This window comes from Lygodium microphyllum, chromosome 26 (assembly GCF_053477565.2).
Source record: "Lygodium microphyllum isolate KBCC chromosome 26, Lygodium_microphyllum_v1.1.10, whole genome shotgun sequence".
Classification (NCBI taxonomy): Eukaryota; Viridiplantae; Streptophyta; class Polypodiopsida; order Schizaeales; family Lygodiaceae; genus Lygodium; species Lygodium microphyllum.
Window position 1 is genome coordinate 72,933,245 of NC_141160.1, and position 14,344 is coordinate 72,947,588.

The 14,344-nt window shown below is 41.8% G+C and overlaps 1 protein-coding gene across 2 annotated transcripts in view; it reads right to left on the reverse strand.

Moving 5' to 3' along the window:
* Nucleotides 1-14,344, reverse strand: part of LOC148013404 (uncharacterized) — a 170,333-nt gene that overhangs the window by 106,459 nt on the left and 49,530 nt on the right. For both annotated transcript variants that reach the window (XM_087668199.1, XM_087668200.1), the window contains exons 13-14: nt 9,847-9,959; nt 9,381-9,563 (exon numbers count right to left, since the gene is read on the reverse strand). In XM_087668199.1, the coding sequence (XP_087524325.1) occupies nt 9,381-9,563; nt 9,847-9,959 (296 nt within the window). The remainder of the gene's footprint in view (nt 1-9,380; nt 9,564-9,846; nt 9,960-14,344) is intronic.

Genomic DNA, 14,344 nt, shown 5'->3' on the forward strand with positions numbered 1-14,344 from the left:
GTTGAGATGGAGAGATATACTTGAGATTTTGCAAACCTCTTTGTTACATGTGAGACATCGATACAATTGAGATAGCGACTACAGTGAGCTATGCATGGAAAAGGGATAGAGCATCTGGTGGCAAATGGCATCCTAGTAGACAAAGAAATGTTTGCCTTGTCATTGTCAAGAGCACGGCTCCTATCCGGCTGTTGAGTTTGGCCAAGAAAGAAAGAGTAGCCAATGACTATACTTTGGGCCATGCTCAAATGCACTGCATGCTTTCTGCATGGTTGATTTTCTCTTCCAACGGGGCTTCCGTCATGGCTCTTTGCTCTTGGTATTTCTGTCACTTTCTCCGTAATGGTTCTTTATGGGGTTGGTAGTCTTGTGGTGACTTGGACCTTAAACGCTTTCGTACCGAGACCTGTGTCATCCTGCATTCACCTGGCAACTCGTGAGAGTATATGCAAGTCATATGCTTCAACTATAATGAACAAGTGCAAGTCAAAGAGACATCACTTATCTGAATCCCATGGTGTTGACTTTGATGCATATCACCTGTGCTTGATTATCATTGCCTTTGTGTGTGGTGGTTTTGTTCTTCATGTATTATCTATACACAATCACAAAACACATTGTTTATTTATATACACATTTATAAATCCATGTCACTTCATGAGGCTAAAAACCGATTGTAGCACTCAGGGATGTACTGGAGTGTGCCACACGCATCCAGTACTCATGGCAGCCTACTCAATAACAACAGATATTTTGCAATATCGAGTAGCATGGTCCTTGTTCTAGTCTACTTGCAACATGTAGCTCCTCCTTCGTGAAAACCTTGTCAACCAGAGAGTTTTCTTAGCTTGTTCCAGTAGAGTCTATACCCCGAATAGCAGTCAGTACTCAAAAGGAAGTTGGCGCCACATAGGTTGGATCTCTTTGAGACCACCATTAGGCCAATCGCTCCTCTGAGACCATCATAATCTGGACACCTAGTTCGGTCATTGTAATGCGGTTTTCAAACCAATGTTTTATTGACTTCAACCCTCTGATTGTCGCTTAAGTTGCTCTACCTCTAAGAGATTTGGTTAGCAAAGCGCTTCGTTGAATGTCATAGTTAAGCATAGTTCGTCGGCTTCCTCGTCAAAGATGAGTTGCGTGCACTTATGTAGAAGCTTGTCATAGTGCTCGTCAAGATATTCTTGCTCTTCCGAGGATAGCGGATATGGCAAGTATTCCTCAGGAGTTTAGCATCCAACTCAGTCAAGCACTCTGTGACACTTCTATGTTCAAAGAGGACTTGCTCGGTTGCTATCTCATGCAAGGTTCTGGGAGTTTTCCTAGGCTTAGCAAGATTGGCCAATGCTAGGATTGCTTATGTCCTTGGGGTTTTTATGTTTCTCCTCAGGCTTTGCTGCTATTGTGTCACAATTCTTCTCAGATGTGACTGGTATAGTTTTGTCACCCTATTGTGACAATGTTGTATCCACTCTTGATTGGTCAATGCAAGTTCTATTGTCAATGGATGGAGTGTTGCAAGCAACCGTTGATGATAATGGTTGCTTTGACTTCTCAAAACACATGGAAGCGTGTGCAGTCTCACCGCTGCTAGGAGAGATGTCGATGGGTTCATTCGTGGATGGACTCAACGTTTTAATCCTCGGCTCTTCAATGCTCTTGGTCTTGATCTTCTTGGCATCCGTTGCCGCTTACAACTGCCGTTGTTGTTTTCGTTGTTTCTTCCCCTTTTTCTTAGGCAATTGAGGTGTATCCCTTAAAGACTCGGGACCCCGAATTAGGTCAACCATTGATGTGCTTGGTTGGACATTAGCATTCTCTTTCTCTAGTGTGTCCTTATGGACATATAGCTGCGGCCTGTTAAACAGCCTCATGAGGTTATGATAGTACGACTGCCGCTCCTCTTGGGGAGTCTAGCACCTTAGTCCATTCTCCTTTGTTTAGCTCCCCCTCCGATTCCTAATTGGAACCGGTAGCCACTAGTTCAGTGGACTGGCTATTGTTGGTGGATTGCGATGCCAAGTCCTTAGGCGGCATATCAAAAGTGGTCGTGTCTTTTGTTGCCCTTTGAGCATTCACTTGTGCAGATCGAGCATCAATTAAGGTAGTCACAGTGGATTACACAAGCATACCCTTAGGCGACTGGAAACTAAGGGTGGTGTCATGTCCCATCTCTTGAACATTTGGAAGCTTAGATGGCGATAGAGATCGGGATTGAGCAACTACACTTGACGACTGATGTTGTGCTTTCTGTGTCCATTTAGGGAAAGAGGGTGTAGGAGACTTGGGACTCCTAAGTGGCTTTGATACTGACTGGACAATTTGCTCGTGGCTGTTAGATGATTCTGCCATTTGCTTTGTTGAGCAATCAGCCTTATCATGAGCAGCATTGTGCCTATGATGCTCATTATCTTCTTGGAAAGTCAAAGGCTCCTTGGGCACTAATGATCTTTGTGCACACTCAAGAGTTATATCTGATTTTTGCTTATTAAGCACGCTAGGCTGAGGATCTACCTTTCGAAGTCATGTTTGGTTTCTTGCCTCGAGACTTGGATTTTCATTTGGATTTCCTCCTACGCTTCTTTGCTTTTAATGCAATCCGGGCTTCAGTTGATAGAGAAGGTTTAGCAGGGGGTTTTAGTATCCAAATCCATCGATTACCTACGTAATACCCTTGAGCACGTAGCAATGCTTTGGATATCCATCTCGGCATTGTACTGGCTCTCCATCGATGCCTTTGTCTATAATGCTTGGGCTTCTTTTGGGATCTTCTACAATATTTGTAAGTCCAAAGCCCGTCCTTGGCATTGTCTCCTGACCTTCTTGTTTCAAGCGTGGCCTCGCTCACTGGTTCTCTTTATTCAACCTGTGCTCGTATCAACTCTTTCAATAGATCCTTGCTCTCATTACTAGGCTTGCCTGGTATGTCAAAATGTTCCTTATCTTTTCCTCAAGGTTTGATAAGGCCACCCTTACTAAAGATTGTGATTATCCTCACACCTAATAGTGTCAAGTGTGTCCTCTGTGCTACATAGTTGGCCTCACACTTGGTCGCTCTTTTGAAGGGTCGTCCAAGGAGGGTTTCCTTTCCACAACTAGCACTATTTGGAGGAACATGAAATAGGATAAGCAAGCTTTCAGTTTCAATAGTTACAAGGATTTTACACTTTCCTATGAGTGCTTGTGGGTGTCCCTCATATGGACTAATAGTTGCATTAGTCGATGTGAGCTCTGGTTGGCCTAGCAGAGTCCATGCTTCATAGGTCAAGATATTAAAATCTGCCCCTTTATCGATGAGAGCATCGACACTATGCTCTCTTTTTACAGTGATTTTCACCCTAAGATAAACACGCGGCACTATGTCTTCATCTTTCGGGTCTTGGCTTGTAAATTTAAGCCTCCTGATACATACCCTTAAGACCCCAACGACACAGCTAACTCTGTGCAATGCCGTTCAAGGTGCATCTATCTTCAGGACTGTTATGTCTAGTCATCCTCGCAGTTGTAGCTTGAGGTTGTTACATTCCGCTTTGACTAGATGCAGTCCGAATGCAACCTATACATGTTTTAGCGGTGTGGCCTTTTTGCCCTTGTTGGCTAGATTGGCCCATTGAGGTTCTAGGGTCTCTATTTGTCCTTGTTCGGGAATTTGCTTTCGGTTGTTGTTTTGCAAATGAGATTCTATACGTATGCAAAACCATTACTACACTAGGATCTAATTTGGAGGACCTGTCACGGCGCGCGTTTTCTCTCCAACCTACTTGGGGAAGGTGCGGAGGGAGCAGAGCCCTCTCTGCAAGGGTCCGGGGGGCAGTCCCTCTCGGCCCGCAGGGCCATTATAGTAAACACCATGCCAATTTGAAGGACCGTTAGAAGCCAAATTTTGAACTACTTGCTCTAGATTTCAATTCAGTGATAGATCTATAATGTGCTTTCGGCTTTATATGGTCTCTAGGTCGGTTTCAAGGTCTACAAATTAAAAATTTGACCCAGCAGGTCCAAATCGCAGGGGCCGAATGCCCGATTCGGCGCCCTCCAAGGGCCGAGGGTCGAGTTAGGTGGGCCGAATGCAAGCGGTCGGAAGGGTGAATTCGGCCGGTCTGAGTGGGCCGAGTGCCAAGTTGGACTGAAATTAAGTTCGTCTAAGTGGTTGATTCGAACAGGCCAAGCGGTGGATGTCTGAGTCGAGTGGGCCGAGGGCCGAATATAGGACGGCGGGCCAAGGGCCGATTCCGGGACTCGGCCTAGAATCGTCGTCACTCGGACAGGCCGAGCGCGACACGTTTTTCACTTGACTCCACAGAATTCATCGCGCAGAGCGATCGAGGCCTTCCTACTAGTTGAGCACCTCCAGATCCAAGCTACTCATGTAGGGAAAGGTGTGGAATTACCTGTAGTGGGCAAAGAACTCCTCGATAGTGGGCCTTCCTACTGGTTGAGCACCTCCAGATCCAAGCTACTCATGTAGGGAAAGGTGTGGAATTACCTATAGTGAGCAATGAAGCTTTCTCTCCCTCTCTCCAGCTCTCCTAAAACCCTGCAATGCAAAATGTGGTCTTCCTTGCTACTCCTAGCTCCTTATCACCCTGCCTAGACCTGTACTCACCTTAGTCTTACTCCCCCCACCAATAATTAACACAAATTATTATTTTTTTCCATCTTTTCCTTGTTTGAGCCTGTTATACAGCAACAAAAAACCCTACTACGTGCTCTAATGTTTTGCTTCTATTCTTCCTAAATACAAGAAAAAATCATAAGGGAATTACCTACACTACTTCAACATGCTTTTCCAAGTCCAAAAACCAAAAATCTACTTGCTAAGGAGATCGAATATCTCTTCAAACTCCCTCGCTTCCTACCTTTCTACCTCAAGCACCTGTTCGGGGAAAAACCCTACTACTTCAATGCTTGATTCGAAGTGCGCAAGCACTCAAGGCTTGAATCCATTTGTCCCGGCAACAAAACCAAAATGTGGGAGCTCTTGCTCAACAGCCAAGGCCCTCGGACCGCTTACTGCTTCAATCGTTCCAAGCCGAGCACTGATGGCTATCTCTCACATAGCCGACGCACCATCTATCTCTACGCGTGTAGTGAGCTTACCTCCATGCTCGATCGAGTTACCTCCTCTCCCAAGCACTCCGATAGCTCCACGATCCAAGTGTAAGCTTCAAGTAAGCTCCATTCTCAAGCTCCCCGCTTCAAGCTCCATTGCCGCAAGCAAGACAAGAGAAGAGAAGAGAAGAGAAGAAGAGAGGATAAGATGGAAAGCTTCTCCTCCCCGGTCCCTCACTCTCACACACTCACTCCCTCACACTCTCACACTCCCTCTCTCGAGCACAAGCTCAAGCAAGCAAGAACAAGAAGAAGAAAAAGACGAGAAGAGCCACTTTTGACCACACACAAGAATGAGTTTCTCATTCACTTTTCAACTTTATATACAAATCCCTAAATCCCTTTTGGGCGGTCATCCCCTTATCCCCTTTTTGACATGGTTGGTCATGACCTAGGTCATTTTTCCCATTGTCCTCCTATCTTCTTAGCTTCCTTCATGCTGCCCATCTACCTTTACAAATTGCACGGGTGAAAGCCCGACACTCTAAAAATAAACCATGGTGCACCCTACGCCTTTTTTACAAAAGTATTGACTTCTCGTACGCTTTTCTCCTTGATTTAGGACTTTTCTACACTTCTTGTGTTTCCAAAGTTTTCTTGGCATACCTTCGTCTTCCATTTCACTTTTGCCTTGGCCTTGTTTTATGCTTTAGATTTTTCGGCTTTTCTACTTTGTTCATTTGAGGGTTAACATGTACAAAGAGGCAATTTGTAAAATTACCCATCCTTTTTCATAGAGCTTAATTTTGCCTTGCCTAGAGGACTTATTGTTTGATAAACATTTTGGTTGTACTATAGGGGTAGATGTAGCAGCAAGAAGTTTCCTAGATTCAAGGTTGCATCCGTGTTTGTAGAAGGATCCATATAGTACGATCTATCCAATCCGATCAGATGTGTACAATCCCTCCAGTTTTCATCCCCTTTTTCTTTTGTGGTGAGTTGGTGTTTAAAGAAAAGTGGTTTTCTGCTTTCACCTTTTTCTCATTATCCCCACTGACCTGTACCTGTAGCTCATTTACTACCTCCTCTTCTACCTCTCTCTTACAAGCTCCTCTACTCTCCTCTCTCGCATCAACTCCATCCACTTCTCTCTACCTCTATATCCTCCTCTTCCTCTTATGTCTCATCCCATATATGTAGCTCTATTTTTATCTCCTCTTCCTTTACCTCCCCTTCTTTCCCTTTCCCTTTCCCTATCTTTGCCTATATCTCTTTATTCTTTACCCCTATCACAATGCCTAAACCTCTTCATGAAGCCTTCGCATTACACACAACTCACCTTGGGTCTTACTTTTTTTTTTTCTATCTAGTATTTTTTGTACTTGGCACTTGTGACTTATCATAACATGATCCATGAACCATGATACATCACTACAATTAGCTTTTTTTTTTTAATCCATTGTACATATTTTCAATCTTACAAATGAAATTGGATCTTGAAAATTACTTGTGACTAGAGTCTTGGATTTACATTTTGTCTCAACCTTTCATCACCTTCATGCCTCATTGTTAAAAATTGAAGCAAATACATTTATGGTTTGTAAATTGTACAAGTATTGGATGGATAATGCCTTGTAACACTCTCATGGATAGCCACTCTCATGTTAAAACAAGTAATATTTACTAGTCTAACCCTTAATTTTCTATGTATTTTTTAATGACCGTGCGAAACACCAAATTTTATTCGACATTTTTTTGTGTGCATTCAGTACCATACTAAGTCTACGGACTGGATGGATCGGACGGATTGAACCTGACTATCCTGCTCACATAAGAATGGTGCAAGGTGCAATGACTAGTATGATTTCGCTTGTGCTATCATTGCTACCATCGACTCTGAAGACCTTACATGAGCTAGTGCAACCTATTTGCTCTATGATCTCTAAGAAAAAGGGTAGTTTCCAGGGCAGATATGATGAGCAGGGTCAGCAATTAGGGCTGCCACAACAAGAATGCAGAACTAAAAAACTGAGATGAGCTAATGCATGTATTTGCTATACTCTCTCAAAGAAAAAGAGAGGTTTCCAGAGAAAACTTGGGTTTCTTGGCAAAATGTGTTAGGCAGACCTAGCTTACTTGGACTGGCACACAAGAATGCAACAGAAAAACAAATCCTAAGATTGAATTCATACTATTCAAAATGAACTACACCTTTACATCTGGACCTCATCATTTCTCTATATGATCCCGGGATGGGAGGAGAACATGTACTGATCAGTTCTTATCAGTGAGTGGAATATTCTGATGCAAATAGAAGCATGATGTATAAGTCAATAGAGAAAAGCAGCAGGTCAATTGGGCAAAAAGGAAAGGAATAGAGTAGGGATGACTCACTGAGTTTCATAACCCAAAGTGACTATAGCTTGGGCCAATGAGGCTGACTAAACCATCAGCCAACTGGTCCAACTGCAGATGGAGCTGGCTGGCTGGCTTGCCTGACTAAATGGGGGCTGGGTGGGCAGTGAACTTAGAGTGCCACACAGATGCCTCCATCATCATCCCTGCTTGCTGCTGAAATCTCAATCAAACAGACACACAAGCCTTGAGCTCTGAAGCCTTGAGCATCTTTGTCAACCACATCGTAGATCTGGACAAATGCTAGCTACACCATCAACCTCAGGTCAATTCAAAGAGATGAATTGAACAATTGGACAATGCTTTCTCTGCCCCTCCTTTGACCTACCTAGAAACAGATGCCTAGATCAGCAGCTTACCACCAAACCTAGGTCTTTATTTGCACCAAAACAAAATCTAGCAAAGATTGGTTTATCCTAAAGAAACAGATGCTTGATAAGCTATTACTAAATACAACAGTGTATGCATATTTGCAACATCTTTGAACTGGTCAGTCCATTATGATGGCTTACATCCAGCTTTTGCACTTATACTTTGGAGGAAGGTGGATGGTGATGCATTCACATCCATGGCAATTGAGGTCTTCTGAAAAATTAAACCAAGGAAGAAAGGCATTAGACTATCAAATGTTGAATACAAATTCTGATTCCAAAAATCATGGAGGTCTCAATATCCCGGATGTTGATTATCAATGTAATTAAGCTCCATTGCTGTCCCAGTTTGTGCAACAAAGTCAACCTTGGCCTTGAGTGTTAGCTATAATGTGTATTCATATGTCCAATACAGACTTTGGAAATTGGACAATGGGTCATCGGCAGTCATTTGGGCATTACTAAGGCAAAGTAGATGTTTTTCCCCTCTTCAATGAGATGCTTATAGGCTGAAACAAGACTCTGATTAGCTAAAACAAGTAAACTAACTCAGTGTGTCTTGAAAGTGTACATTGGAGTAGACTGTTTGAAACCCCTCTTAACTTATCGAGAGCCGGGCAAAGCTTATGTCGTTCCAAAAGAGGAGTCACTTGTGTAGATGATGAGTATATGTGATTTCCTTTGTTGCTGTGCCTACTCAATATGGGCTGTGAATGCATGATAGGCCAGTTTGGAGGAAAATAAAGAGCGAGCTTATCATGCTTTTTGGACTACTTCCTCCAACTGATCCACATTTTTGGCTGTCCGATTGGAGTTTAAGCATGATTCTGATTTGCAGCCATTTGTCCTTACAAATGTTGTACACAGAATCTATTCATTGGCATATTATTGCTTCTCCTTGGATAAAGGATCCATTTAAATGCAAGGTTGCATTTGGCAAAACCACAAAAGTGGTGCAGGAGAATTTTAAAGCACATATGGAAATGTAACCTCCCTCTTAAATTGTTGCTTTGTTGATGGAGATGCTCAGTTGGTGTTTTGCCATTTTGTGCTCTCCTTGCTACGAGAAGGATTACCAGCTTTGTTTGTGGATCTGTACTGCCCTGACAGAAACTCTTCCCTGGATCTTGTGGTCTTGCCATTATTCCCATGTTGTAAGGCTATTTGAGGGTATGCTTCCTTTCTCGTCAGTTTGGCAAATGTTTTAGGATCTTTGTTTGGTGACAATTTTTTTCATTCCTTACATTCTTTAGGTGACCACTATAGCAGTTCCTTAACAACTGCTATAAGACATCGATCAAGACAATTACTCTCAATTTTTTCAATGTTTTGAGATTGGTTGTGTTCAAACTTAACATGGCCATCTTTGTATACTACAATTGCATTTGTATATCTGCAGGGTATGCATGCATTTATATTATCTATGTCATCAGTCTGAAAACAATCATGATCATAAATAAAGCCTTGCTCTATCGGCAACCAGCAAGTAATCAAAAAAAACACAACTCAGTAAGTTTTGTCCATGGTAAACTCACATACTCTGTAGACTTTCCTGCCGCAGTGAAAAGATCACTCCAATGTCTCCCATCAGTCTTTCTTGCCACACTCACTACCACATCCAAATACTCTGAGAAATTTTTAATCAAATCACAAGCCTGCTGCAATAAAGTGGAGGGACTCCACTTAATAGGATTGTTACCCTCTGCTTTACCAGTATTTTGACTGCAAAATTCGAGAGTATTCTATCAGATTAAAAAAGTAAAAGATATATCAGCCTGTAGAGCTGAGGTGGGTGCAAGTCCACTCCCTGCTTTGTCAGACAGAACAATGGAAGAAAAAAGATTAACACTACCGTTAGGACTTTACCAACAACAACACTAAAGTAAACAAGTACACAGTGCAAAATGCAATGAGCACGTTTAACACAAGATGCCCATTAATACTTGCACATACAGACCAGCAAATACAAACTAACACAACCTTTTGAGCCGGTACAAATATTTACCTGGAAACTACAGCATCAAACACTGTGAAAAGCAGCCATTCAAGACAGTGTGAAAAATGTGGCCTTCCTGCAGATAATCTTGCAAGTTGCACGGCATCCTCCATTTTCCCTCTCTATAAATTGCCATCAAAACATACACTGTTCAGGAAGGAAAGGAACAAACACTGAAGGATGCGTGCATCACAACTTTAACAAATTAAATTGCCCTCTGTCAAAGTGATCATAATATTTCATATACACTAAGTTGCTGGATGAAAACCCCTAATATGAAGAGTGACACAAAAATCCAGACTAAAGATTGTGATTTTTTAATGAGAAAAACTTGTACAAAATTTGTAGAGAACTGGGCAAACATTTTCTTAAAACTGTGCCCAACAATTGTTATAATTCCCATCAGTCACTCCTTGGAGGAGAATGTGTCATCCAAACAATGCACATACTTGGTAAGTCATCTTGAGCATATGGGAAGCTCGCGCCAATGCACTGTGGCACTGAAGCAAGGTCAACATATGGCCACAGATACATGCTCTATGTGATCAAAATAAGACTTGACTTGTCAGATATTATGGAGGTTCAGTAAGTACTATGCTCAATCATCTCATCATATCATTTTTTACTTTAGCCAGGAGCTCACTGTAGATAACATAGTTTCCTGTAGTTCCAACTCTGTACATCCAATTAGGGTTGTTACAGAGACAAGATAAAGAGTGAAAGTCTCTGAGCAAGCTATTTACACAACCCAATATATCTGAGCTCTGTGTTTGGGGTTAAAGTAATCTAATAACCCTAGGCTCTAGCTTAGAACAATCAAAGTCACTTAAATTAACAGGAATAAGCCCTATCCACCCTTTATCACATAAACTGTAAATAAGTTAGAAATAAAACATACAGCAACAATGAACTCAGATGTATAGCTGCAAAAGCCTCAGAAACATGACTTAGAAACACCTGTACAACAGCATGAACATGGTCTACACACTCAGATGTATAGCTGCAAAAGCCTCAGAAACATGACTTAGAAACACCTGTACAACAGCATGAACATGGTCTACACAACAAACACGAAGCTCTACACACCAAGCCCTACTGAAAATCCCAAATAACCAATTCCCCAAAAGATGCAGAGAAAGCTAAGCCCTATATACACAGGTTGATACATAAATCAAGAAATCAAGATTTTATTCCTAACCCAAATAGAGCTTCTCATTCCACCATTTGGAGGTGATAACTCTTTTGGAAGTCCCCAACCTGAAGCTCTAAGCTGCACCACTCTGAATGAAGCTTGATATGTTGTCAACAGGTAGGTCTATTAGTCCAAGGCCATACCACTAACTTTATGAGGCTCCTCTATCATATCACCGTCCAGCCTATACCAATAACTTGCTGCCCATGTGGCAGGGTCTGCAAATCTGCAGAGGGAGTCAGTGAAACACACGCTCAAATGTGATCACCAAGGCCAAAAGGAGAACAATAGGATCCTAAAAAGGGCTAACACCTGTCTGCTCAATATTGAATCTAGGAGGGCTCAGGGTGTAAATCTGAATCTAAAAGACTTTGACTGACTGACTGACTGATCAGCTATAAAAAGCTGTAACTGACTGGTCGGATTAGCATTCATTAAGGCATATATAATACTTGCCAAAATGGATAAACACAATAATGTCTGATTAAGAGAGAAATAAGACTTGGAAAAGTTTTGAGAAATAGGTGTCCTGCCAAACGTGTGCTGCACGCACGCACGCACGCACACACACCCACCCAAAAAAAAGACAAAAAGGAACTAAAGACTACAAATCATCCTCCATTACAACACCCTTGAAGAGCTGTTTCTTGAACTACCAGATGGTTGCAGAAGCATCTGATAGTGCGAGTGTTCCACACTAGTACTAGTATTGGCACTCATACTAGATCCAAAGTTGACAGAAACTCCAAAATAGAAACGGGAACAGAAACAGAGATGGAAGTTTTATAGAAGTGGGAAGCAAAAACACCACACCATTAAGGGGGTGGGAGAGAAGAGAGGAATAGGGGGAGGATGTAAAGAGAGAGGGGAAGGGACACTTCTATGGGAGGAAAAGCAAAAGAGTGTGCATGTCTTAAAGGGATAGCAAAGTATAGGCCTATCATGGCCTACACCCATGTTCATTTCCACTAATTTGTCACTTGCAGTTGAAGAGGAAAATGGTAGCGAAAACATTTCAGATTCAAGGAGAAATGCCACATGCTGTTTTGGACAAGGGAAAACATATTCCCCAGTGGAATGCATTTCAGAATTTCCTGAGCTGTTTCAGAGTTTAGAGCACCTTCAATGGGCACATTGGGGCATTTCCACTTCAATGACTAGAGCCCTAACTTAAAAAGAAGTAAAGTTTGCTCATGAAAGATGAGAAAGGGAAGGCAGCCAATTCAAGAACGTCTAGACTCCTATAGCTCCTGCTAACTCAGTTGTCATTAACGGACTGTTGCCATTCATAGTTGAGGGAAACTCAAAATGGAAACTGAAACTGAAACTGAAATGGCAATTTGTGCTGAGAGCAAAATAGAAATGTCATGACATGAATGGGTGGGGGACAAGGGTAAGAGAAACAAGATAAAAAAGAAAGGTGGAAGAAGGAAAGAGAGGCCACATGGGGGTGCATAGTGATTGGGCACCTGTAGTTGCACGATTGTCACTTGAGCGACGAAACAGCGTTTCATTTTAAACTGTTTCAGGAAACACGAGACACATTTTTTGGCCATTCAGATGGTAAAAGCCCACCTAGCTCAGCGGCCTGCCTGTAGTTGCATGAAATGTTGTTGCTTGAGCCTTGAAACAGTATTTCATTTCAAACTGTTTCAGGAAAGAGGAGACACATTTCCGGTTTTTCAGATGGTTAAAGCCATCGTGGCTCAGGGGGCCAAAAAACTGGTGTTCATGCCTGCACATTCTTCTACTCACAAGTGTTCCCACGTGGACATTAAGGGTAACTTCTTAGTAGTTGTCTCAGTCCTTTAGTCTCTATGCTCTATCTCTGCTTTGCCATATTTCTAACTTGTTAGTTATGATGTTATGACATATTTTATTGCTATCATGGATGATAGCAATATTTATCCTTATTCAATTGATCAACATTGGGCATTGTGAATCGTGATTGACACAACAAATAATTCTTATTTGTCTAGTTTAACATTTATATGTAATTACGTGTCCATATCATGGATGATTGTATCATTTACTGCTAATCTCAAAAGTTGACTGACGAATAATGAAAGACTAAATTTCATTGGAATATTCTGTCCTTACATATGCATTAAGACTTCAAGCTTCAATATTTTGTGATATATATGCATAGTCATATTTCTAACTTGTTAATTATGACGTTATGACATATTTCATTGCTATCATTGATTATATGCACATTTATCCTTAATATTAATGGTCTTCTTATAGCCCCAATCACCCACCTTCTATGAGTTTGAGCATCAGCTACTCCGTCACACTCAGCTATTCAATCAACTTCATAAGAAACCCTAATTTTCTATTCAAAGGGAGCCTTGACTTCCCAAAAGGTAAAGCAAGATGGCGACAAGAACAACGTCAAGACTGAGTTGGGTAGTAAGGAGTAAAATAACTCCCCCCCCCCCCAAATTGAAACCAGGTTGACAAAATACCCCCAAAAAGAATAGGTGCTGTCAACATTGCCAAAAGACTGGCCATTTTGACAAGTGTTTCCCAAAGGCCAAGTGCAATCTGCCCAAACTAATAGTCAAGATTATGATTTATATGTAATGATGTGTCCATGCCATGAGTGATTGGATCATTTACTGCTAATCTCAACTGTGGGTTGAACATTCTGAGTCACAAGTTGCTTGATGAATGAGGAAATACTAAATTTCAATATTATATTGTGTCCTTAAATATGCATTAAGACTTCAAGCTTCTATATTTTGTGATATAAGGCATTCCATGTATTGCTGTTTCTAGCTGAGAGTGGAACTCCATTTCAACAATTTCCCAGGCTCCAGCCATTTATATTTCTTTGTTTTGGAAACTCCAAGCTTCTATGATCCACATATCAGGCATTATGTCCACAAGAGCCCAAAACTGCCAACTGGAGAGGCCATCTTTATCGATACACCCCATCAGTCTCTAGAACACCCTGCAAAGGTGAATGCCCTTCTCCAAGCTAGAATACCAGTAAAAGGTCAAATGGGGGAAGAACGAGGGGTAAGTATTCCAAAGCTTGCAACTTTGTGGGGTGCAGAAAATGGAAGGTGGGGATAGAGAGAGAAGAAGAAGATAGTGTAAAAGGCACAGGGGTAGAAGCAGCAGCAGTGGCCAAAGGTGCAGGGTACACTCCTATCTTTTTCTTCCATTTCCAAGGCAATTAAAATACATTTCTTTGGAGCCAAACGTTTGACATTGAATGCCACAAGAGATGAGTTAGAATCTATCAAAAAAACAGTCATCAAATGCTTCCATAAGAGAAAGATACCCTCTGCCAGAGAACACTTGACA